This window comes from Saccostrea echinata, unplaced genomic scaffold, assembly GCF_033153115.1.
Source record: "Saccostrea echinata isolate AGI-Se365-2 ecotype Australia unplaced genomic scaffold, CSIRO_AGI_Sech_v1 ptg000009l, whole genome shotgun sequence".
Classification (NCBI taxonomy): Eukaryota; Metazoa; Mollusca; class Bivalvia; order Ostreida; family Ostreidae; genus Saccostrea; species Saccostrea echinata.
The window spans coordinates 19,381,317-19,407,119 of record NW_026889758.1 but is presented as its reverse complement, the minus strand read 5'-3'; the positions used below and the strand labels follow the sequence as shown (position 1 = coordinate 19,407,119).

General features: G+C 33.1%; 1 protein-coding gene across 1 annotated transcript in view; it reads left to right on the top strand.

Annotated features, from left to right (window-relative positions):
- The window catches only part of LOC133181961 (limbic system-associated membrane protein-like), a 29,380-nt gene extending 5,584 nt beyond the window's left edge, over positions 1 to 23,796 (top strand). Inside the window, exons 2-9 of the mRNA XM_061316622.1 lie at positions 4,410 to 4,513; positions 12,166 to 12,370; positions 16,568 to 16,717; positions 20,151 to 20,279; positions 20,697 to 20,880; positions 21,553 to 21,662; positions 21,882 to 22,055; positions 22,536 to 23,796. Coding sequence (XP_061172606.1) covers positions 4,410 to 4,513; positions 12,166 to 12,370; positions 16,568 to 16,717; positions 20,151 to 20,279; positions 20,697 to 20,880; positions 21,553 to 21,662; positions 21,882 to 22,055; positions 22,536 to 22,651 — 1,172 coding nt within the window. The 3' untranslated portion in view covers positions 22,652 to 23,796. The remainder of the gene's footprint in view (positions 1 to 4,409; positions 4,514 to 12,165; positions 12,371 to 16,567; positions 16,718 to 20,150; positions 20,280 to 20,696; positions 20,881 to 21,552; positions 21,663 to 21,881; positions 22,056 to 22,535) is intronic.
- The last annotated feature ends 2,007 nt before the right edge of the window (positions 23,797 to 25,803 follow it).

Genomic DNA, 25,803 nt, shown 5'->3' with positions numbered 1-25,803 from the left:
TTTTGGTAACACATACTTCGATTCAGCGCTCTTGAAAAAAAAATTATACATAGTAAAAAGCAATAGTAACAATCTATTATGAACCGGAATTGCTGATAAACGATTTCAGAAAATTAATTTAATAAATCTGAGTTTCTATCAAATTGAATGTGGAAACATGATATTTATTAATCTTCCAGGAGCTATCGACTTTCTCCATTTTGGTCTTATGGGACGCTATATTAACCATATCATAATTACATCTGTTTGAAATTGGGCTGTTTCACATACTCATTGAAACAACAGACCAATAGGCAGATACGGCCAAAACTACAAAGAGAAAAAAATACGGAAAAGTAAGCACAGTAGTCTCCAATGAAAGCACTTCGAGTCTTGCTTCCAAATTTGAAACACAAAGGATCTCCACAGTCACGCCAAACACTACTACATGTAGTTTTTACTATTATAATTTTAATTTCACCTTTCTCCATGTACGTTATATTATTATGTGGAATAAATGACACTTGACTACGTTTCCTACAATCCCTACAGTCCAAAAAAAAAACAAAAAAAAAAAAAAAAACACTAAACTTTTTACTATGCATGTAGTATCAAAGTTTAAGTCTTTGGTATAGTAAATGAAAATATTTAACTATGAATTTCAAACTTGTTATATTTCATTTTCTCCAATTCTTACATACGAACTGTCCTCAGGACTAGGGACGAACTGTCTAGCATTCTTAGGCATGCGCAGTCTTGCTTTTCCCCCATAGCATCCGCTTCAACCTCGCTTTCATATTTTCAGTGTGTATAAAGTATGTCCTAAAATAAATTATAGTAAATTTTACAGAAAATAGGGTATAGATTGACCGAAACCTGATAGAAGGAGAAATAAGAGTATCCTATAGTGCACGAATATATAGTTACTGTCGAAACGAGCTTATTCTATTAAAATAGCAGAGAAAGTATGCACTTGATGGGTAACTAATTATGCTGTTTGAAAACGTTCACTTCTGGAATTTCTTTTGACAAGGCAATTACATATTTCTTATGGGATAAGGAAAACACGTGTTTCCAGTTAATGAATTCAATTCTCACTTCGTATCATAAACAAACATTTTCATTTTAAGCTCTTAAATCGTTAAATGCTCTTCTCCGTCAAGCATATACATACACGTACATCAACAGTACTTGTAAACGGATGCTATTAAATAAGTGGGTAAGTTTTAAATAAGTTACTTGGTAGATTGAAAAGGGAACTTGCATACATCTTAAACAAAATATTATAGAGCTGCAATATTTAATGTTACCAAAAAATATGAACTCAGATAAATTTTCACTCAATATTCCAGTTCGATTTAAAGCAAAATTTTCGCCAAGAATGACCGAAAGCATTCCCTTTGACAGTCAGAAAATTGACAGCATCTTTAAGTTCCAAAGTTTGATTTAATTTACACCAAATACTTTCTTCTCGGGCTCACAAGGGTGCTTGGTTTAATTACTCCTTTCTTTACTTATAAGGGGCGGTAATTGTGAAGAGACAGCTCCCCTGATTGCTTGTATTCACTTATCCCTCTGAGAATCGTTTGGCGATTGTAGGGAGATTAATTCAGCGAGTAACAAGATGATAAAATCTTCGCTTCTGTTAATTGAATGCAGTTTTACGATGGAGAGCCACACAATGTTTCAGGAGCGTCCAGAAAAAAAACCGCATCTTATTTTAACATGCACCCTCCTCCGCTTATATCTCGTACTATAATTATGTAACCATTCTTTGACCTTTGTTGTATATTGATGGAGAAAGTCAAAGACAATGTAAATAAATATGTCGGATAGTGATTTGTAACCAGTTATGGTTTGACTTAGAACTTGTTAGCTTTTGTATGGAGGGTATGGATGTCTATATGTGTTAGTATCTTATTGTTAACATTTGACTTATTGGTGGTACATGTATTAGGTATTTTTATGATGTCAAATTAATTTTTACACTGAGAATATTATATAGTTAAAATATCACTTATATCTACTATGGGATAATAAGTGCATTTTCTATTTTAAGTAGTCTTCAAAATACATTTATAAAATATAGCATACATTGTTTGCCAATTATGATTTAAATTGTGATGAGTTGAGTTTATATCTCACATGGAATGACATTTCTAGCAAGTTTTATGAATAATCAATATTATATATATGCAGAGAAGAGAATTTATAGGTTATAACACTTACATTTTTACAATTATTTATAATTTAATGGTATTTTAAAAATGGTCAAAATAACACATTTAATAGCATTTGATACTTTTAAATCACATTTTATTTGTGAGACTTACATTTTTGTTTACCTTTGCGAGACTTGTATGTGCAAACCGGGAAAATGGCAAAAGGAACTGTTAGTACTTATAGAACGGAGATTACTCAAAATTTTCATATCACGAATAAATGCAACGTTATTGTCTTGCGAAGTATAGCATTTTTCTTTTTAGAGCTCAGACATACATGTATTTTTTTTTTTAAAAAAATCTTGAATTCTTTTTTTTTGGGGGGGGGGGGGGGTGTTTTGTTTTTTCTTTTGTTTAAATTGTTTGATTGTATCGCCGTATTTACGATGTTTCCCTTTATATTAATCAATCAAAAGTTTTATTAGCTCACCTGAGCTGAAATTTAAGTAAGCTTCTCTTATCTCCCGTTGTCTTGTGTCTGTCCGTCTGTAAACTTTTCACATTTTCGACTTCTTCTCAAGAAGCACTGGACCAATTTTAATCAAAGTTGGTACAAAACAACATGGGTAAAGAGGATTCTAAATTATACAAATGAAGGGTCATATGCCCTTCCAAGGGGAGATAATCAAGGCAAAAATAGGATGGGATCTTTAAAAAATCTTCTTCTCAAGAACCACTGGGCCAGAAAAGTTGAAAATTATGTGGAAGCTTCCTGAGGTAGTGCAGATTCTAAATTGTTCAAATCATGGCACCTGGTAATAGTGTTGGGCAACGACATGGGATCAAATTTTAAAATTGAAATATATCTATAAAAATCTTCTTCTCGAGAACCACTGGACCAGAATTTATGTGAAACTTCCTGAGGTAGTGTAGATTGTATTTGTTCAAATCATAAGCCCAGGGGTAGGGTGGGGCCACAATAGGAGATTAAAGTTTTACATTGAAATATATACTAGGAAAAATCTTTAAAAATCTTCTCAAGAATCACTGGATTAGAAAAGATTGAACTTATAAAGCTTCCTGAGGTAGTGTTCAAATCATGTCACTGGGGAGTAGGATGGGGTGAAAATAGGCGATCAATATCAAAGGAATATATAGGAAAAATCTTTAAAAATATTCTTCTCATGAATAGCTAACCCATGATTTCTCAAGTTTATATGGAAAAATCCTCAGGTAGTGAATATTCAAATTTGTTCAAATCATGGCCCCAGGGATTAAGGTGGGGCCACAATAGACAATTAAAGTTTCAAATAGAAATAGTTAGGGACAAATCTTTAACACTCCTCTTCTCAAGAACAACAGAGCCATGATGAAGTACATTCATGTGGAAGCCTATGATCCTCAGGTGGTGTAAATTCAAGTTTGTTGAAACCTTGAACCTTGGGGTTGGGGTGGCCACAAAAGATGATTATAGTTTTACATAGAAATTTATAGGAAAAGATTTTTAAAAACCTTCTTTAGAACAACACAGCCATGATTAGTCGTGTTTATATGGAACATCCTCTGGTAGCGTGAATTCAATTTTGTTCAGATCATCATCTTTGGGTGTAGGATGGGGCCAAAAAAGCGATCAAAATTTTACATAGGAATACATGTATTCAGGGAAAAAAAAATTGCTGATGAAGAACACCAGGGACAAAGTGACTCATGTGAGCGTTGTGGCTCATGGGCCTCTTGTCTCAATTAACAGTACTTTGGCCATTCCGTGATTTTTCTTGGTTTAGTGTCCACTTATTATTTACAGAAAAAAAAATAAAACACACTGTATAGTCGTGAAACCGACAGCATTCAAAAGCTTTTTTTCATTATTTTTTTCCCCAAGGCACAGGCGGACGATAAACATAGAAAGAACTTGGATTGATCTTAGCTGAAAACGATTTTATCGTACAGAAAAAAAAAATATATATATATATTTTAAAGTTTTAGCAAATGTCCATCTATTTTCATTGATCACAAAGAGAAAAAAATCCAGAAAGATGCATATAACAGCACACCACTGTACCGTTCTGCGGAACAATGAAATGTGTATACATGTATTACGTAATAAATATGCATTAAATGCCAGTAAGTGGTGTAAATCTTTACCTTATGGAATCGATTACACTGATATACCGAAACAAAATGTATGGTTTACTAGTATTTTATAATTTTTGTTGCATAATTGATATATTAAAGTTCAAATCTTTTCATTTATAATTTTTTTATCAGTGTCCAAATCACTTGCAACCGACATCCATAGAAATATTACGATCACGGAAGGAGATTTGGCCATTTTACCATGTGAAGCACACGACGAAGGAAATAAATACCAGGTACGTTCACCTAGGTAACTTACCTTTAATTAAGCTAAAATTAATCATGAATATATACATTATAACATTACTTGAACTTTTCTAAAAGATATACATGTATAAAATGTCCTGTAACAGATTTACAATATAAATGTAGATAAAACATCTAAAAACTAATCCATTTTTTTAATCTTCTCTTATTATAATTTTCTTAAAAGAATGAAATTAATGAAAAGATTCATGATATTTTATTATGATCCTAAAGTTCTCTTTTAAAATACCTAATTTTGTCTTCCTTGTATGCTTTGAGCAATCAATGTTGTAACCTCAATTTTGAGTCTACCTATTGATTTATTACTTGACTTTAATACATAATCGTTCCTACAGAACATATTTAATCATCTTTTTGAATACAAGATGATACCCCATGGCGAGAATACTGTTTAACAAAAAAGAACATTCCTTGAAAAAATATGTCAAGTGCACTTGGAAATTCTCATTGACCTTTTAAACTTCCCTTAAATTTTCAAGAATCAAAGCAGAGAAATATCAAAATTATTTAAGAAGAATGACCATTTTCAGTCGCTAAATCGCCCACTAACTAGACATAACGGTTTCTGTTTATTCCATCCAAAGATTGAAATCAATTCCAAGAGGCCTAACATAATTATTATAGAAATTTCAAGTTGTTTTAAAAACATATTCTGTAAACATTTTTAGTGAAACATGTATTTTGGTGTTTCGCTGCGTTGAGAATTTCCCAGTTGTTTTGTTCAAATACCTTTTAAGATTTAATTAACAAGCGTCCCCCCCTTTTTTTTAATCTGAGAGTATTTTATTGCATAAATTTTGAATGTATAAAAAGTGTGTATGAAAATATATCGACTATTTACTAATTTCTCTCCCATTGAAAGATAATCGCTCAGTTAAATTTCAACATGAGTTTAAGTACCATTTCTGTTGTTCTATGTATACCTATAAACAACTCTATGGTGGCATATTTCTGCCCCTTGTATGCAAGTTATTTTTCTATCAAATATGTCGACATGCAAGATAAATATGTTGACATGCAAGATAGTTATGTCAACATGCAACATAACTATGTTGACATGCAAGAAAATGCAATCAAATAAAAATTATAAAAAAAATTCAAAAATCTCAAATATCGCTCACATGTGACATCCAACATGCTACTTATTTATGTCAACATGCATTTTATTTATGTTAACATGCGAGATAAATATGTTGATATGCAACTTACGTGTATTTATGTCAACATGCAACTTGGTTATGTTGACATGCACGATAAATATGTCGACATGCAACTTATTTATGTCGACATGCAACTTATTTATGTCGACATGCAACTTATTTATGTCGACATGCAACTTACTTATGTCGACATGCAACTTGGTTATGTTGACATGCGAGATAAATATGTTGACATGCAACTTAGTTATGTTGACATGCAATTTATTTATGTTTACATGCATTTTTCAGATACAGTTCTGCTATGACCTTAACCTTAGATCTTGAAACATAGTTCAAGGTCACTGCACACCCTTTAAAAGAGACCTCGGACGAACAGATGGACGGACGGACACAGTAATTACTATAGGTCGCCCGCAGAGAAGGGCCCTAAAAACGTTTTATAATCTACGGTCACGTTTCTGAATCGCCAGGACATTTATCTAAGGAAATTCAATTTATACTTTGTTGTCCATCTCATATTATAGAAAATAATTTAAACTGCAACATCTGCTTGATTCATATTTAATTAAACATATTTAATATTGAATCATTTAAATTAACTTCAATTTTACCGACAAAAAAACAGAACGTGCCTCATTGCACGTGTCTTGGGTAGTAACGTACGAATCTGCACGCTCGCACAAATGTTCAAATTGTGTATCAATTCGTGTTTCTTTTGCATTTAAATTTAATCATTTAATTCAAAATCTTATCATTTTGAAAATCGATCATATCTAAAAAAGTATATATCCACAATGAAATCACAAATCGATCATATTCACTGTAAACGTTTTCGCCATTCCTGGGTCTTCAGACATTTACGTCGATCTGTGATTTCATTTTTGGATATTTACTTTTTTAAAATTATATGTATATCCGCTACTCAACGTAACTAAGTTGCATGTCAACATATTTATCTCGCATGTCAACATAACTAAGTTGCATGTTAACATAAACAAATTGCATTTTGACATAACTAAGTTGCATGTTGACATAAATAAGTTGCATGTTAACATAAATAACTTGCATGTCGACATAAATAAGTAGCATCTAGCATATTGGAAGTCACATGTGGGCAATATTTGAGATTTTTTTAAAGATTTTTATCATTCTTATTTGATTGCAATTTTCCTGCATGTCAACATAGTTATGTTGCATGTTGACATAACTATCTTGCATGTCAACATATTTATCTTGCATATAGACATATTTGACAGAAAAATAACTTGCACATATGGGGCAGAAATATGCCACCATACAACTCAGATTTACCTAATCTTTTGAAAGTAAAGAAAAAGAATGTTTCGACATGGGAACCCCCCCCCCTTCCCTCCAAAAGCAAAAAAATAAATTTTGGATATCATACTTGTCACTTTAATTGCTATAGACAACCTTCATATAGAGACTGCCAGAAGAAACAGTTTGTTGTTTTTTAGGGAACTTGTTCAAGATGGAAACACTATTCACGCGTTTCTTCGAATGCCTTTCCTTGTTTTCTTTTTACGTTTTTTTTTTCTCTCACGGCTATATTTCCTTATTAAGAGTAATTCGTTATGCTAGCTAAGCATAAACATTCTCCATCACGGGTAATTCGTGATTCTATTACAGTTAATTCGGTGTGACAGGCCTCTTATGAAGTGGAAAATATTTCTTTTAATTTATATCCCAAATAGAAAGGTATAAAATGGAAATTAGCTTTGCTTCGCTATAAAATCGCGAAGCGGAAAAGGAGAATTCGTGGCTTTGTAAAAATATTAGGCTTAAAAACATTTGTCACTATCAAACTACACGTAATTGATCGAGCAAAGTGGAAATCTGCTATAATCTAATATGCTAAGCAATGTATTCTTTTAACAATTAACCATTTTAATAAAAAATACTTGTATCATATTATACAATTTATTGTCTCGTCTGGCGGGCAGGTAGAGAAAAACTGCTAATAAAAACATTAAGAATTCACCAGAGGACAAGCATTTTGCTCCGATAACCAGCGGGTGTTAATGCAGTAGGGATTGGGTAGCAGAAACATTTTTGTCTTGATACAGAGGCGGTAAAAACCTCAAATATCATTGTCAGATGACTTTCACATCAGGTGATCAAAAATCATGACGGGGATATGTTATTCACCATTAAAGACAAGTCTATAGATCTCTGTTACATCAGTATAAAATTCACGAATTCCCCAGTTGGTCATAACAATTTCAAGTCATAAAATACACACTTTTGTATAAAAAAAATCTCCCGTCTTTGCATCTCTCTTTATGTCTTGCTTTTAAAGAAATGGATGTTTCTATTGAAAAAGCCAAAGGATTAAAAAAAAATTAAGGTTTTGATTTTTTTTTTTTTTATTATTTTTTGAAAAACCTCGACTGAGAACAAAAGCTTTAATCCATCCTTCCGACGAATACTAGCCAGGAAAACTTGTTACATGAGCATGTTTTTTGATACATAATTGACTTTAGATGAAGGAGATATTTGTGTAGCAAATATATTTCTCTGCAAAGTCAACTTTAACAATGTTGAAGACATTAAAAATGTAAAAATTGGTATGATACACGCATATATTAGAAATGTTTATTTGAAGAATATTTTTTTCCTATCCAAATTTTTCCATTCATAAAACTTCCAAACACTGAACCCATTGTTTACAATGCTTAAATGTGAAAATCTTACAGCAGATTCTTTCACACAAGCTTCTCCAGTGAGTCACAGTTTATCTGCAAGATTGAACAACATACTAGTAGTGTGCAAAGAAGGCCGTTTAATACAATATATCTCAAAATTCTAAAATTGACAGAATTAGCGTAAATAATTGATAAGCTAAAAAAAAAAAAACACTGGATAAATGACATTAGATTTGCAACCGTCACCGACAAGACTAAATATAAATACAAATGCCTCCGAACATGGCTAATTTGGGATGTGAATTTTTTGATATATATTTAAGTAATTATTTAGTGGATAGAGAGACCGTGTTTAAATTTGAATGTGTCCTTTACTACAAATGTTATTAGTGAAACCCATTACCTTTTTTTTATTTCGATCTGCAACAACTGTTATTGGCAAGAAGGTATAATTTAATGTTCACAATACAAACTAATAGGAACTAGAAATTCAGATGCAATATAAACATGAGAAATATTAATTAAAACTGGGTTTTGTGACACATGTATCAGGCCCGTAGCAACGGGTTTCAATAGTCGGCGGCCAACCTCTCTCTCTCAAAAAAAAAGACCCTCTTTAATTAACTGACCAAAACCTGGAATTTGCCACTGCTTGACCTAATAACAACAAAAAGTAGGGGGGGGGGGACCAGCATCTAAATGAAAATTTACTATAGCAGAATACTATACTCAGAAAAAGGGGGCTGGCCCCCAACATTCTACGGGCTTGTGTATGTGGTGTTGTTGCATTTTGTTTTTTTTCCCTGCAGTTTTCTTATTGTCCGGTGCTTTGGTACAGTCATGCTAATTCTAGTCCAAACTCACAAAGTAGAAACACGATCGAATATAAAGATACTATCAATGCAATACCATGTAAACACTAACAAATGTTTTCCGTCTGTCATCTTAGTAAGATAAGTAAATAAATCACGGACAAACATGTCATATTGTAATTTTTTTAATTGACTACCACCCGGTTAATTATAAAATTACAATCTGACAAACAGACGAACACAGGCTCCTTACGCTGAGTATATTTGAAAGCAGAAATAGTTAGATGTGTGTGCCAGACTTCAGGAGTGTTTTACTATGATTCAAAGGTTAAAGATAAATATATATATTAAAGTTCTCGCGAACAGACAGATAACAGGACAAACAGAACAAATCCTTTATTCCTCCGATCTTCGGAGATATAAAAAAATTGACAGAACCTTGAATATAAAAGCAAGCCTACTGTAATTCAAATTTAACACTTAAAAATTTGCAAAATGTGCCATCATTTTTGTATATTTTTTATAATATCAGAGAGAAGGATATAATTACTATAGCCGATTTCAGAGAGACCCAGCTCTCTGCTAGCTCTGTGATTGAGAAAGTAAGTTTATTTATCAATGGAGCCCTCTGTGTTCGTTAGCAATCCATCACGATGTATGTTAGCCATCAAGAGGAGTGTGAAAAAGATTGATATTGAGTGTTATTTGACACAGGCACGTCGCTTCTCCTCATCTGAGATTAAACGCATCATCTTGATATAAAAGAAAAAATATACAAAGTACCGCGTGATTGACTGTTAAATAAATACTAACTACTACATTTAACTGATTGGAATTATCGTAATTAACATCACGCAATGGCATAACAGCCAAATGTAGTGTGAAACATCAATCCTTTCGTAAAAAGGGTGCAATTTACTCACAACTTGTGTAAAGAAATATTTGAATCTATGTAAGGAAATAAAAACTGAGAATACCTGTCTTAATCGAACACACTTTTTAACTATAATTGTCCGTATACAATGTATACACTTTTAGCGATACTTTAGTAAATGATTCTTTGGAAGCAGGTTGGGGGGGGGGGGGGGGGTTAACAGTAAAGTCTGTTGCATTAAATGTTAATTACAAACAGGTGGGAATCATTAAATGTAAAATATTATTATGTTGTAAAATCGTTATTATATTCATTTTATTTTTTTGAATATCATTCTATTTCGATTGATCTTTTTACATTTGAATTATGTTCTTACAAAGTTTATAACATAACATTTTTCACTCATTTAGGGAGCTGTGAATTTGGCCCCCCCCCTCCCCTTACCACGACTTGCGATAGTGAATCCCAAACTGACGTTTACAAAAGCACTCAAATGTATTCATGCAATTTTAAAAGCCGAAGAAACATTTGTGTATATTGTTTCTTGGCCATAATTCACTTTTCTCAACTTCAATAGTTTTTCTTTCTAAGATATTGGATATAAAGCTTAAATAATTAGAGAAAGTAGAGATGTTATTGTTATTAAAGAGGGTGTTGCAGTTCTTTTGTTATTTTCCCTAAAGCTGTAGCAGTTTAAAAGAAAAAAAAATCAGTTACAGAAAACGGTCTTCATTTTTTTCAGATACAACAGTATGTACAGCACAATGTAGAACAATATTTACAAAATGCATATCGACTACCAATTTGCCATTAAAAGAAGTGTAAACTAGTCACATAGCAAAATAAGTCAAGTTTTCTCTTTTTCAAATAGGGAATCCCCATATTGTTCTGAAAAATTGCCTCCTTGAAACAGAATGAATTTGATATACGCATAAAGAGACAGGAGTTTTCTTCAAAACTGCCATTTCCGATTTTTGTTTCAAAGAGGCATATTTTTGAAAATAAAAAAAATCGAAGAAAAATTATTATCAACCCGAAATGAAAAAAGCACAGGATACTTCAGTGTTGGAGCTGGTCTAGTGGTAAAGCGTGTGGACTACATGCGAAGACCTTTTTTTACCTGAGAATGGGTTCGAATCCTGGAATAGCTGGTAGATAGATATTTTTTTTTCTTATACACTATAATGGAAGTACAATGTAACATCTCTCTTGAGAGAGAAAGAGAGAGGGAGAGAATGTCAGAAAGTTAATGGGTAATATTTTAAATGTATGCAGAATTAAATTGTTTTCCTTGATATTGTGATCTAAAACTAACAAGACATACATTTAATATTATTATGAAGTGGCAATGTCTTAAAAAAATAAAGCACTATCATTTTAAATAATTTAATTTTTTCATACTCATTTCGTTTCATTATTGTTCTGTCAATTAGTGGCTTTGATTTGAAACAACTAAATTGAAATGACTCAATGGAATGTCTTGGATATTGCATCAATAGTGTTATTATGGACACATTTTTATATATATTTTACAGTACATCTTTCAAAGTGATGTGCGAGGTGCACTTGCCATTAGTTGTGCTTTTTATCGTTCTAACTTTTCTCGTGCAATATGGCGACAGTGACCATAGATGTGAAAAAAAGTTTCACAGTTCGCCAGTCTATATTAGGAAAAACTATCTTGATATTAACATATTATGTTAAATGTTTTGTTGTAACAAGCTTGACATACCCGCTATATAAATAAAGTCATCAACGTAGCATTATCTATATTTAGAGATAACTCTTCATGCGTCGTGGGTATTTAAATGTCCTTCTCGATTTAGGGAATAATCACGAGTTTCTGCAACACCCTCTTTGACTATATTGTACATCAACAAAATCCTAAATAATTCGCCTGTACTGGTGTTTATCTGTACGTTATTAGAACATTTTCAGTAAGAACCATTAATTTAATAAAGTTAATCGTCAGAATCTAGAATGTGTTCTAGAATGTATAAGACCTTTAATGCTCATTTGACATCAGCTTAGACAGAAATATATGAAATACATCGACTAAATATATCATTTTTTCATCCTGTCTATGTTTTCTTTAATTGGAATTTTCTACAGGTAGTATGGATGAATCCAAAAAAGATATTGATAGGTAAAAATCAGAGGCGATTTATGGATGATCCGAGAATATCAATCGAACACACCTACATCGGGTACTGGAATCTTCATATCAGACAAATCAAATACGAAGACAGAGGGGAATATACGTGTACAGTAAACACTAGTCCCGTACGAATAACAAGGATAAACCTCATGGTATACGGTAAGTAGCCAAACCCTAGATTAATTAACAATTAATAATTTAGTATTAGTCATAAAAATAATTGTGAAAAAATAACATACTTTAAAGAGAACTTTTCATTAATTTTAAACAATAAACTTACTTTTAAAAATACATTTTTATTTGTTTGATTAAGTTCATATTTATGCTGAAGCAAACCCCTAAAAAATTACAGAGAATTCTGAGGAACTCGATTAATAGTTACTGTATTCATGATCATAAGTAATTTTTTAGCTCACTTGAGCCAAAGGCCCAAGTGAGCAATTTATCTGTCGCCCGTTCGTCTGTCGATTAACTTTCCACATTTTTGACTTCTTCTGCGGAAACACTTGACCAATCTCAGCTAAACTTAGCACAAAGGATAAAGTCAAGAAAAGGCAAAAATAGGATGGGTGTCTTAAAAAATCTTCTTCGGTGAAATTTATGTGAAAGCTGTCTGACATAGTGTAGATTCAAATTTATTCAAATCATGACCCCCAGTGTAGGGTGGGCCACAACGGGAGATAAATAGGAAAATATCTTTGAAACCCTTCTCAAAAAAAGATAGGCCATGATAGTAATATGCAAGCTTCCTCAGGTAGTGTAGATTCAAGTTTGTTCAGATCATAGTCCGAAGTTGGGTTAAGCCACATTAGTTTGGAATAAGCAAGAAAAAAATGTTTAAAAGTTGTCTTTCAATATCAGCGCTCCATGATTATTCACATTAATGTGTATGTATCTATACATGTAAGGAATGTAAATTCAAGTTTGTTCAAGTAAAGCCCCCTCCCCCCCCCCCCCCCAGGGCAAGATGGGTCTCAATAGGGTTATCAAAGTTTTACATTGGAATACTTAGGATAAAAATCTTTAAAAAGTTTCTTGTAAAGAAAGGCTAGTTCATGATAAGTCATATTAGTACGCAAGCATTCTCATATAGTATAGATTCAAATTTATTCAAATCAGGGCCCCCGGGATAGGATTAGGAAGAATCAAAGTTTCACATAGGAATATGTAGGAAAAAATCTTCTCAATAACAGCAGAGCCGTAAATAATCATATCAATATTAAATTGAATGTATCTTCAGGTATGCCAAGTCAAACTTCTTCAAATAAGCCCCCCCCCCCCCCCCCGGAGTCGTGTAGGGGCAGAATAGGTGATCGGCATTGAAACAATTTGAAGAACAGTACGGTCATCAGTAGTCAGTATTGGAAGCTATCGTGTAGAGATGCGTGCTATCAAAACCCCTACTTAACAAGGATGCGAATCATTTGAGGGGGGGGGGGGGGGTCAGAAGAGCTTATGCGATAGTAAGGTGTCCGTCGTCCGTCCGTCTGTCTGCAAACAATTTTTCCAAATGCTACCCCTCCTACAGTTTTGGTCTGATTTCAGTATGCCTTGGGACATACACATACATGTATAAGTAGACTACACTAAGATACATAATGATGTGCATCGGTTTCTGATTTCGATGAAGGTGTTGCCATGATTACCAAAAATAGCAATTTCTGTAAAATACTTTCAAAACGCCACTCCCCCTTACAGTTTTCGTTTGTTTTCAACTTGGCACACAAGTAGACTACACTATAATACATAATTCTACGTATCGTTTTTTGATTTTGGTGAGCTTTGAGATACATAATTCTGTATACATGTATATAGGTTTTTGATTTTAATGAACTTTATTGCCATGGTTACTAAAAACAGAAATTTCTGTGAAATTCCTTTCAAAAGGCTACTCCTCTAACAGTTTTAGTCTGATTGCAATAAATCTTGTCACAAAAAGAGACTAAACCAAGGACCAATATTCTATTTATTGCTATAATTGCATAGTTTCAAGTGCAGGTGCTACTTTTCGTTTCCTTGTTATCAGTACAAACCAGTAGAGCTACAGTCTCGTCAGAGACTTCTGGTTTTCACAAAAAACAGATTATAGAAGAGGAATATTAGATAGAAATTGATCGGCCTTGACAAAGATTGATCGGCTTATTCCTTTATCAGAGAGTGTGAATTTTTATGAAAGGCTAGTTTTAGGTTATATTTTGGATTTTTCAGTTGTAATACTTTGTGAAAGTATCATAGAAAAGTGTTTAATTTTAAAAAAAGTCAAAGAACCCTTGGGGTACGGAACACGGGGTTGGGATGGATGAGGGGCCGTCCCCAAGCACCTGTGGTTTTATCCCATTCTCGCTTTTCTGTTAGCAATTTTACACTGCATTACAACATCAACAATACTACGCCTCTAAAAATAGTGCGTAATGAAATAATGAAAAAGGTGTTCTAAAAGGAAGATCTGTTGTTTCAATGATTTCATTAGTACAATTATTTAGAATTCGACTTTGATTTTCCATGTTTAGGAATGCACACAAATGTATTCATTAGGTAGCACAAGGTGTCGGAATACATAGTGTAGGATATAAAAAAATTTCCAATGAGTGATATCTGGAGTTAACATATAAATATATACATGTATATAAATATACTACATGCACATCTGAAGAGATGCTTTAATGCTGACCCCAGATCAGTTCTACTCAGCTCAGGCTTTATGTTCAATGAATCGTTTTTTTTTTAATATATTCGATCAGTTGCATACTATCCAAGATATATTACTAAAGTCAGGTACTCTTCACACAATTGCTCTGAAAAAATATAGTTCGAATATTGATCAGCAAATACAACATTACAACAAATGTTAAGAATAACAAGCATTCTATTGCATTAGCAATACTAGTCCCCTACCGGTAAGTGTAATCTGGTTCATCAAAAAATTAAAATGTAATTCCGTCAAAAAATCATTGAAGCGGAACGTAGCATAAACTTAATTTGTAACTCATCAAGATACACACCAAAAATCAGCTCAATATCTGCAAGCGTTTAGACAAAAAAGTGCGGAAAACCCTTGAAAATTAAAAGGGCTGTAATTCCTTCAAACATCAATGAAGCGGAACGAAATTCAAACTTGACCTGTAACTTATCAATATACACTCACATACCAAAAATCAGCTCAATATCTGTAAGAGTTTAGAAAAAAAGTGCGGAAAACCAAGTGGGACAGACTGACAGACAGACGAACAGACAGCTAGACGGACGGACAGACTCCGAGGAAACCTATAGTCCCCTCCGGTTTCACCGGTAGGGGACTAATAATGTGTATGTAAAACGTGAAAGAAAACAAAATTTACGTAAAATGATTTCAAGAAAATCATCTTTTCCCCAGAAATGCAAATAAAATGTATAAATTATATTCCTACGCTAGCTGCCTCCTCAGTCTTTTTCACGAAAATATATAGGTCATTCTTCGATTGACAATCTTTTCACCAGTTATAGTACTTTCGTGATTATTGTTCGTTAATTATTGTCATACAATTTCTTCTAAAAAAGAATGTTAATCATTAATTTTGTGTGTGTGTCTGTTTTTGTTTTCTAACGTGTTTTTCCGAGCTCGCCGGAAAGGTTCGAGATGCGATAGACACGTGTGTATAGGCTATTTGGTCTTGTGCTCACACCGTTTGCTAATGACGCAAGGCTGGTGACAGTATTTGCTATGGACAAGTGCAGTTTTGTTTTTCTTTTCTTAGAGATCGTCTGAGCAGAGTGAATAATCGAGTAAATTAAAAGTCGAATATCTTGGATATGGGGTAACCATATCTATTCTTGTTTAAATCGTAGATGTACAGTTATACCAGTCCCCGTACGTGCCATTATAATATGGTTTACATTTCCCGGGAAGTTTTCCTCTATTGCGGTTGAAATGTACCAAATACCTGTTACTTTCAGTTTTTGATAAACAATCATAATCAATTTTTAACCAATATTTATCAATTAACATGCAGTTTCATCTTTTTGATGAAAGATATTTAATATACAGGTTAAAGATAAAATGAACGTGCCTAAATGTTTTTAGAACTGTTACAGATTCTAGCCTGCAGTTAGATTATAATAACTTCCTGTTTGGCGGTTAATATAATTGTGAATGATGTTTTCAGGGGACATACTACGTTAATTTACAAGTATATTTGAATTGTAAAATAACAAGGTGTAAATGTAAAAGGTATAATGATACGAGTGACTAATCAAAGCAGGATATATGTTATGAGAGGAAAATGGCAGCATATGTTTGATAAAAAAAAATGGAGAGAGAGAGAGAGGGAGACTTGTTCTAAAAGGTTTCATCTATCAAGACTTTTTTTTCAATCACAGTTCCCGCCCGGATTTTAGAATACGCCTCCAGTAAGGACCGAAGCGTCAGGGAGGGTCAAGACGTCACGTTATGGTGCAATGCAACAGGGATACCAGAACCTAATATCACATGGTTCCGAATTCATCAAACTATTCCTCAATCTAGAATACGTGAGTTTATTGTAATGTGTTTGGCAATGCATAAACCTTCGTGAAACTATAACAGTCTTAATAACACAGTATAACGAATTGTGTGTGTGTTTTGGGAAGCCATCGAAATAAAATATTCCATTGGGAAGATTTTTTTCCAGAGCATGGACACATATTGTTTACAGTTGGGTTTGGAGAAATTTGAACAAGAAAGGTCTAGGCCAGGGTGAAGTTTAGGGTTAGCCACTTAACAATTTAGTCTTCAGTAATCCTAAAGCTGTTAGACCTATACACTATAAGAGCTGGTACTCCATACCTATTTTAAGGCACTATGAAATTAATAATTTTGGTGAGGGTTAACTTTTGTTCTTTTCGAGGTAGATACTCGCGAATTCATGTCCTCCACGAAATGTTGAAATTTCAAACTAGAGTACCATTTTTTGCAACCATAAAATCAAATCCCCATGAACTTATATAATTTTTTCTCAACCACGAAAATCTGACCCCACAAAAATTAGTGATTTTACAGTATTTTTTCAAAGGAAGTTTTTTTTAACTTCGGAATTTCCATTTCATTCTAGTAACTGAAATTGTTGTAACAACAAAACTTATCCGTTCTAAACTCTTTGAGTTTACATTGTAGAGTGTTTTCTTAAAGCTGACTAAATCAGTCACACTTTTAGCATCAAAGTCTTGAACAATCATAAAACATTCTATAGCATTGCTATTATCTTGTTGTAAATTTGTATTTTGTATTTACCTCTACCCACTAAATTTCTTATTTTTTTAAATCTGCATTGAAGCTGAATTAATTTTACTTTTGATAATATTCCGTAATTTCTGTGATAGTAGTTTACTGAAATAGGAAGATAACGAACAGTAATCAATCTCAAAAGTCCACTGAAAAATTACAAATTTGGAGCAGAGAAAACACGGAATAACATCAGAGGTGGGATCAGGTACCATGGAGGAGTAAGCATCCCCTGTCGACCAGTCACACCCACCGTGTGCTCCTTGTCATCATCGGGCAAACAGAAAAATCTGTAGACAATTCAGTGTGAAAATAATGGCCTAACAATTTGTTTGAAAAACGTCAGTCAACATTCGACTTGATGATACTTGTAGATTGTATTTGCTCACTAGGTCTTGGTATCGACCATAGAATTTTCGAAATGTTGACTTTAAACGAGACTGTTGATACTCTTGTTTCATCAAATTTCCTGGAGTATTTGTCAATAGTTTGCCTCGTTTTAGAAATTGTGTGTACGTAGAGCATGCTCTTGCGTATCTTATACTAGTATAAAAACAATTTCTTCCTGGAGGTTAAAAAAATGTTCGGGTCAGTTTTAGCCAGTCGGTCGGGAGAGGGCAGCGAAATAATTTTTTAAAGATGGCCTTATCATTAAGTTTTTTGTAAGGTTACCATTAACGTTTTTTGAAAGAAATCCAAAGCAGATTTCTTGATTTATATAAAAAAAAATTATCCTGATGTTTTTTACTAGAAAGAAAGAAATGACATATACAGAGACAAGAATTATTAAAATGTGAGAAAAGAATTAACTATACAAACAGTTTCTCAGTTTCTTAGTTTGCTCTGTAGTTTAAGATGGATTCAGTTACATTTTTAAATATTCAGTTGTCCCCCCCCCCACTCCCCCTCCTGGAATTTGCAGTTATCAAAAGTATATACTGAAGCGAATAAAAATTGACTTTGGACCCACCCACCCCTGGAAAACGCGGACCCCACCACCACCGCCACGAAATACGTTTTCTGTTCACGTTTTGGAAATGGATGTTTTTTTTTTCTTGTCAAGAAATTTTTGGGTTGGAAATTTTTTTTGATCGGGTGACACCCTCCCCCCCCCCCCCCCCTCCCGGAAAAAAAAATCCTGGATCCGGGCCTGAATTTAGAAATTTTCTGGTGCTGTTATTTATTTTTCTCATTTTTCAAATCGGGATCGAGATACCTCCGATTCAGATTCGTTTCAGATTCATTTCTGATTCAGGTTAATACATTTTCAGAAACATCTCTAATATGAATAAATGTTCTGTTTTTAGTTGGTGATTAATTCACGATGATTTATCCAAATTATGATTTTTAAAGGTATTGTAACGGAAAAGCCCCGAAATGATTCGTTGTTTATTTCATCCAAAGGTTTTGCCATTCATCATACAGACTTACAGTCATATTTCTGAATTAAATACGAGTCCACACAGAGTAGAAGTTTTGTTCAGTTGTAGATATTAGATTTTTTAACAAAACTTTCTACAACGCAATGTGATTGGTTAAACTAAATCACAAATTATTGTGTAGATAGGCCAAAAGTCATTGATTTTATGTAAAAATTGATTAACAGAACCAAAATCTCTAAATTGATTGAAGATTATCTTTCCAATGGCATTATATGATTTATTATTTATAAATTGGTAAAGAGTAAAATGTTTTTCTATTACTTTATATTTAATACCATTCTCTGTTGTCTGTATTTGATGAGGTTTCTCAGGTTACTAGTAAACATTAAATGAGAGTGGATTTAACACACAATCGTGGTTAAGTGAGGATGTAACAGAAAAAACAGGACGTTTGCTTTGCTTCTAACTTAATTTTCTGCAAATTAGAATTATTAAACACATATTAATTGAAACTGCAGAGAATAAAAACAAAATTTACTCAAATATGGAACAGAAGAGAACTTGTTTTGGAACCATCATTCATTATACACTTTGTATCATGTTTCTCATCCAAGTTTTAGCATAAGCATACAAATATACAAAAATTAGCCATTTTCAGGATTTTTTATACCCCCGCTCCGAAGGAGAGGGGGGTATACTGTTTTACCCTTGTGTGTCTGTCTGTCTGTCCGTAACAAATTTTGGTCGCAGTTTTCTCAGCAATTACTCATCACTGATGCTTGAAATTTTAGCACACTTTTTGTTTAGGCATGCCATATGGTGGGATTCATTTTTGTGAGAATCCGACGTCAACTTCCTGTTTATCCGTGCGTCTGTCCGTACCATACATTACAAATTCTGGTTGCAGATTTCTCAGCAATTACTTTTTGCAGATTCGTAAAGTAGTATTTAATCGCAGAGAAAAACGTTTATCTCAATTAGTAATATAGTTTTAATAAAAATCACAGCACTGCGTTGGAATGTATGTCTGTCGTCATTGCCTCGAGACACTTTAATATCAAATTTTAAGTCAATCCCTATCTTTAAGAAACAGACAAGCTGGAGCTGACATAAATCTTACAAACTATTTTTATATGTGTTAGAAGCACACAATAAATTTATTGTTCCTGATACGTGTACAATTTCTCACGAAGAAACAGCTATAAGGTTTAGATTTGTTTTGTGCTTTTTTGTAACGGAGAGCCCGTATCTGTTATAGCAAAGGAGAGATAATTTTATACAGTGCAGAGTATAGCTAATATATTTGAATTTCTTACAACAGGAGTGGGAGACATGGGAGACACGCTGATCATTAAGAATATTTCACGACATTGTGGTGGAGAGTACGAGTGTATGGCAGACAACGGAGTAAAGGCGGCGGTACAACACACCATCAAAGTGGACGTACATTGTAATGACTACCTCTAAATTACAAAAATTAACTGAATAATGACAGAACAAATAATTCTTACTTTTAAATTTCATACATGCATTTTTTTTCCTTATTATTTATATTTGTTAAAATCTGCAATACGGTATTAGCTATAAGTCGAGAGTTTATATAAACATGTAGTTGCCTTTTCTTCATCTCTTTAATTTCTTTTTGCCTATAACCATTTTACAATACATAACACCGTATATAGGAGAAAAAAGTTAAAAAAAAAAAAACGAATCAAACAAGTAGATTAACAACAAGACTAAACAAATATAATATTAAAGAGTGATAAATGTATAAGGATAAAGTTTCCATTTGTATTAAGAATACACTGTCAATACAAATTTTAAAAATCTTCTTTAACTATAATGTATAGGCCTTTACTTGTTACAGTTCCTCCGGAGGTGAGTCTTATTAACTATAGACAGTCCCAGAGAGTAGGAAGGGAGACAATACTACAGTGTAACGTGTCAGCATCGCCTCTGGGCGTGAATGTCTGGAAATTTGGAGATCGCGAATTTGACCAGCAGAGTGGACGGAATTACCGAACAGAAATGTACAGGGAAGACAAGATGAGGTACATTTAAGTTTACTGATATCGCCATTGTATATATATATATATATATATATATATATATATATATATATATATATATATATATATATATATATATATATATATATATATGGAAAACATAAATTCGCTGCTGTTTGTTTTCCAGTGTTGTATTTGTTTAAGAAAAAAATAAGATAAGGAAGAATTATAAATTTGCGATATACGTGGAAACTCACTGTGTAGGCAATAACTGTTATTTAGGGTTTGTCTGTAATGTAATCAATACATCTTTTAGACTGTGTTTATGATGTCGGAAACTTGCATGTAGGATAAATAATATTATTATGGATCATTTCATAGAAAATGAATCTCGTACTAAAAGTTTACTAGATTATACTTCTCACATAATTAAATGTCTACAGTTCTATTAGTTTTGTGTTTTAACAACATGCTACTTTAGAACCAAGTTAAACTATCAAATGATATTGACAAACAGAACATAAACTGGCAATTCCAGCAGAGAACCACAAAGACATTTCATACAAAGCTGTTTTTATCATTGGTGACTGCTTAGTAATATTAGAATTTGTTTGTTATCATTAAACTATAAAATATTGATGAAATATCTATGCTTTATGCTTGGATAATTGGGTTTTCCTAGTAATAATGTATAATAATTGTATTATTTGACAGAGTCACTCTATCACTGAGAATTTTAAATATTGGTGAAGAGGATTATGGGAAATATACGTGTGAAGCGCACAATAAATATGGAAGAAGCGAGAGATCAATGTATCTGGACGGTATGCCTTAGTATCGCTTACGTACAAAAGTCAAAAATATCACTGGTTATGACTATACGCATTAGGGATAATTTCACTTAATATAACTTTTGACGAAGAACACAGTTTTTGTTTGTAAAAATTCAAAAACGACACTTTGGGAGTATATATAATAGACTAAAAAATGTGAAAATCAGTCGTCTTTCAAAAATGATCTTTCAATTTAATATTGATTTGTAGTGTTAATGGACCCGACCCCCAAACCTAGATCAAATAGCCTTACTACAACTACACAGGTCCTTACATATTCAGACTCAGCTAAACGAACTCACCCAGAAACAGTGTCACAAGTCAGGGAAGAAACTAATGGTGACACGAAAGTATTCGACTTCCGAAATTTTGGCACACAAAAAGGTAGGTCTTTGTGATAAATGCCCTGTATCTACATGTATACCGTTCAGCAGTATAATATCTCAGGTAAAGATCTCAGGTAAAGAATCAAAGTATTCCGAAGAACAGAGAGCCGGGCTCATTTACAAAGCAGTGACCAGTGAATTATCTGAGAACGGGAACTGATCAAATGTATATTTTGGCGGTTGTTGGGTTATAATACGGTGAATTACGCCGCGCAGATCGGCGCTCCCGTAAGCCGGGCCGTAGCTTACGCTATGGATCCCGGCTAAAAATTAAAAAAAAAAAGCTGAATGACTATTAAGTGAGCATTTCTTCTATATGATCGCATTGTAGTTGGATTTATTTGAAAAAGGAAAACAATTTTCCTTTATTCTATGACGGAAGTAAATATGTTGCATATAATCTGTACATGTAGTCTCTACTGCATTGCACGGCATACTTATCCCTGTATCACACTTATATTAAATTTTCTTATTGAAGGATTGAGATCACGAGATGATAGAAGTGGTCAAGATTCCCTACAAGCTGTGCTCTGGACAGAAGTATTCATCATTTCATTGGGAAAAGTCTTGTCGATGTGGAGAGGAATATATTAAAGAACGGCCTTTGTGACATACATAAAAATCAAAGTAAAAAGCCAAAAGTAATTTTATATTAAATGGATTTACTGAAGTATGTGATCTGTAAAAGGGTTTATTTTCTACTGGCAAAGTAATCAACGAATACAACAATTTGTTTTGGAAGTGGACCCAACTGTAATAAGTGCTGACTATTTTCCAACAAAGTATCAATGTATTGTGGAATATTCTGGAAGGTGATGCATACTTACAAAGTATGTTGTTTCAGATTTTGGACAAAATGGAACGGAATTTACCGCTGAAATCTTGCTGAATGTCATTTACATTTAGTTTTTCTATGACATTGCTATTGTGCAGCCCAATGTCAGAATGAATCTTGTTGAATCATTGGAATTTCTCATCGTCAGTGATTAATAGCGTGTGCTCGAAGTGACTACCTTTTGCTAATGTAATGCATTCCAATTAACTGTTATAATATATATTAGTATATATTCATTGCTTGATATCCCATTATGTGAGTAGTATTCTATATATCAAATTTATAGTAAGAATGGCTTGCATTTTTGACAAGCTATTGGAGTCCCATTGTCCTACAAACATCCCAGCCTCAAGTGAAACACATGATTATCTACCATAATTTATATGCGTTCATATCACGTTCATAATTAATCTTAAATAATACGAGTGCTACTTAGTATATTAAGATTGTAGATTAATGAAAGATTAATTTCAAAAACACATTGCTTTTTTTATGAAGAAGATGATGATATGATTATTAAAAAATTGATGTATATTCTAAATACAGTTTTAACATATTAAAAGAATATGTGTACAAATCGAAAAAAAAAAAAAAACCCAACAATTTAACGTTAACATAGGATTCATCTAAAATGGCGGTCGATACGCCATATGAAGTCGTCGTACATATGTTTTATGTATTGCAAAGTCAAAATTTAATTCCTTGCAGCATTATTATATTAAGTATGTTTGTTTTGTTTATTTTCCTGTATTACAATATCAATTAATATTATCTTTTGTAAACCATTTACGAATGTGTATAACTGTTTTGTACATTTACATATATAATGTTTGTTTGTTAATAAGAGGAGTAAATGTTCCTGTATGAGAAATTTGTGGTTGATATTAAAGCAACAATTAGAAAATGAATCTCCACCATATCTTGGCCATGTGGTCATTGATAACTTCCTTCATCAGTTGATTACCCCCACTGCAGTACAATTTGTTCTCAACAATAACCAAATTGACCGCCAGCGAGGATTTCCTGTGATCAATGTTACGTTTTAACCACAATTTTTGGTGCATCAAATAATTGATAAATTGCTCAAATTTCTAAGTTAAGGATGATAAATTAAGTTAACCGCGCGTCCTCCTCCTAGGGAACTCTCCTTATCGATGCCCTCTTTGTAAAATGGACAAATCAAGTCAAATTCATTATGACGTAGAAGAAGGAAGAGCAATTTAGCAATATAAATGATCCATTTTTGTTTTTGTGATTATATTGCTATGAAATTTGTCTCTTCAATTTGATTTTTCCTGATTTTATAAAGAAATGTCTGGAATATTTGCTTTGTATATAGCGTTCGCTGTAATGTAAACTCTTAAAAAGGACTCATTCCTATTGTGTCTTTCACTAATAAACAATTTTCAATTGCCAATGAGTACACAACTATTAGCATTATTGGCAATTGAAGATTGTCAATTAGTGATAGATGATGGCATTGCAGACTAGAAAAGTTTCTACATTATTCTGGAGACTATCCCATTGCTCAAATACCCGTAATCTTAAACAAAATACTTCTTTTCAAATAATAGCCTCCTATAATGGATTAGAATGCAACAGTAAGATGTTGTGAACTACGTTTTCTTCTACGTATGTAAGAAGAAAACTCGCTATGAAGCTTAATGTTTCATGACTACCATGAGGTTCACGCAGATAATATATAAGCGAGGTTAAACCGGATGCTATATATGCAGAAAATGAAGAAATGTTAGAGTGCTAGATAGTTCGCCCTATGTTATAGTTACACTATAGATATTAATTGGTTAGCTGTAAATACACTCACAGTTTTTCATTCACGAGGGGCGGAGCCCCGAGTGAATAAAAACTGTGAGTGTATTTACAGCTAACCAATTAATATCTATTGTGTAAGTTACTTGTACCAGAGGACCAATGAGAGAAAAGCGAGTTGATAAATAGCACCGCCTACTACATTGTACGAGGTGTCAAGACACGGTCCGGAGTCTGTATAAATAGCTGTCTCCATCTGCAAGGATCATACTTTACTGCGACACTGCTACTACAAGTTGTTGATAAAAAAAATCGGAATTGGTACGTGTGAAGATATTGTACCTTTGAAATGTTGAAGACGCAGAAAACATGATTTTTGTCAGGTACAGGTATAGGGGTAGCGATTGTAGGCTTTTATGTTCAAGCCGTCAACTCTGAAAGAAAAGTTATCTTTCTAGATCGTTTTTTTTTTTTTTTTTTTTTTTTTTTTTTTTTTTTGAAAAAAGGGGGGATGGATATGGGAAACATCGGCATTGAACTTTTTCTTTATGGCAATCGGCGTACAGAAAAAAATGAAATGATTTGTGACATTTTAATGAAAGTTTGAAATGGTATTGGAAGTAAAAAAAAATGCGGGGACTTCTGATGTGAAATTGCTATATGTATTTGGAGACGGGAAAGAAAATGACGAGAATTCGAGATAGGACGTATCATTTACTGATTAAGGATACGCGGAGAAAACATACAGAACCATTTATGAAGCGGACACCGACAAGCTAAATAATGTTATTATTTTTGAAATTTAAAATGTTGACTTAATTCATTCATCAGCCATTGCCTTGGTCTTGAAATTGACATCATTCATTCATTAGTCAAGGTCTTTTTGCAGCTAACCAATTAATATCTATTGTGTAAGTTACTTGTACCAGAGGACCAATGAGAGAAAAGCGAGTTGATAAATAGCACCGCCTACTACGAGGTGTCAAGACACGGTCCGGAGTCTGTATAGATAGCTGTCTCCATCTGCAAGGATCATACTTTACTGCGGCACTGCTACTACAAGTTGTTCATAAAAAAATCGGAATTGGTACGTGTGAAGATATTGTACCTCTGAAATGTTGAAGACGCAGAAAACATGATT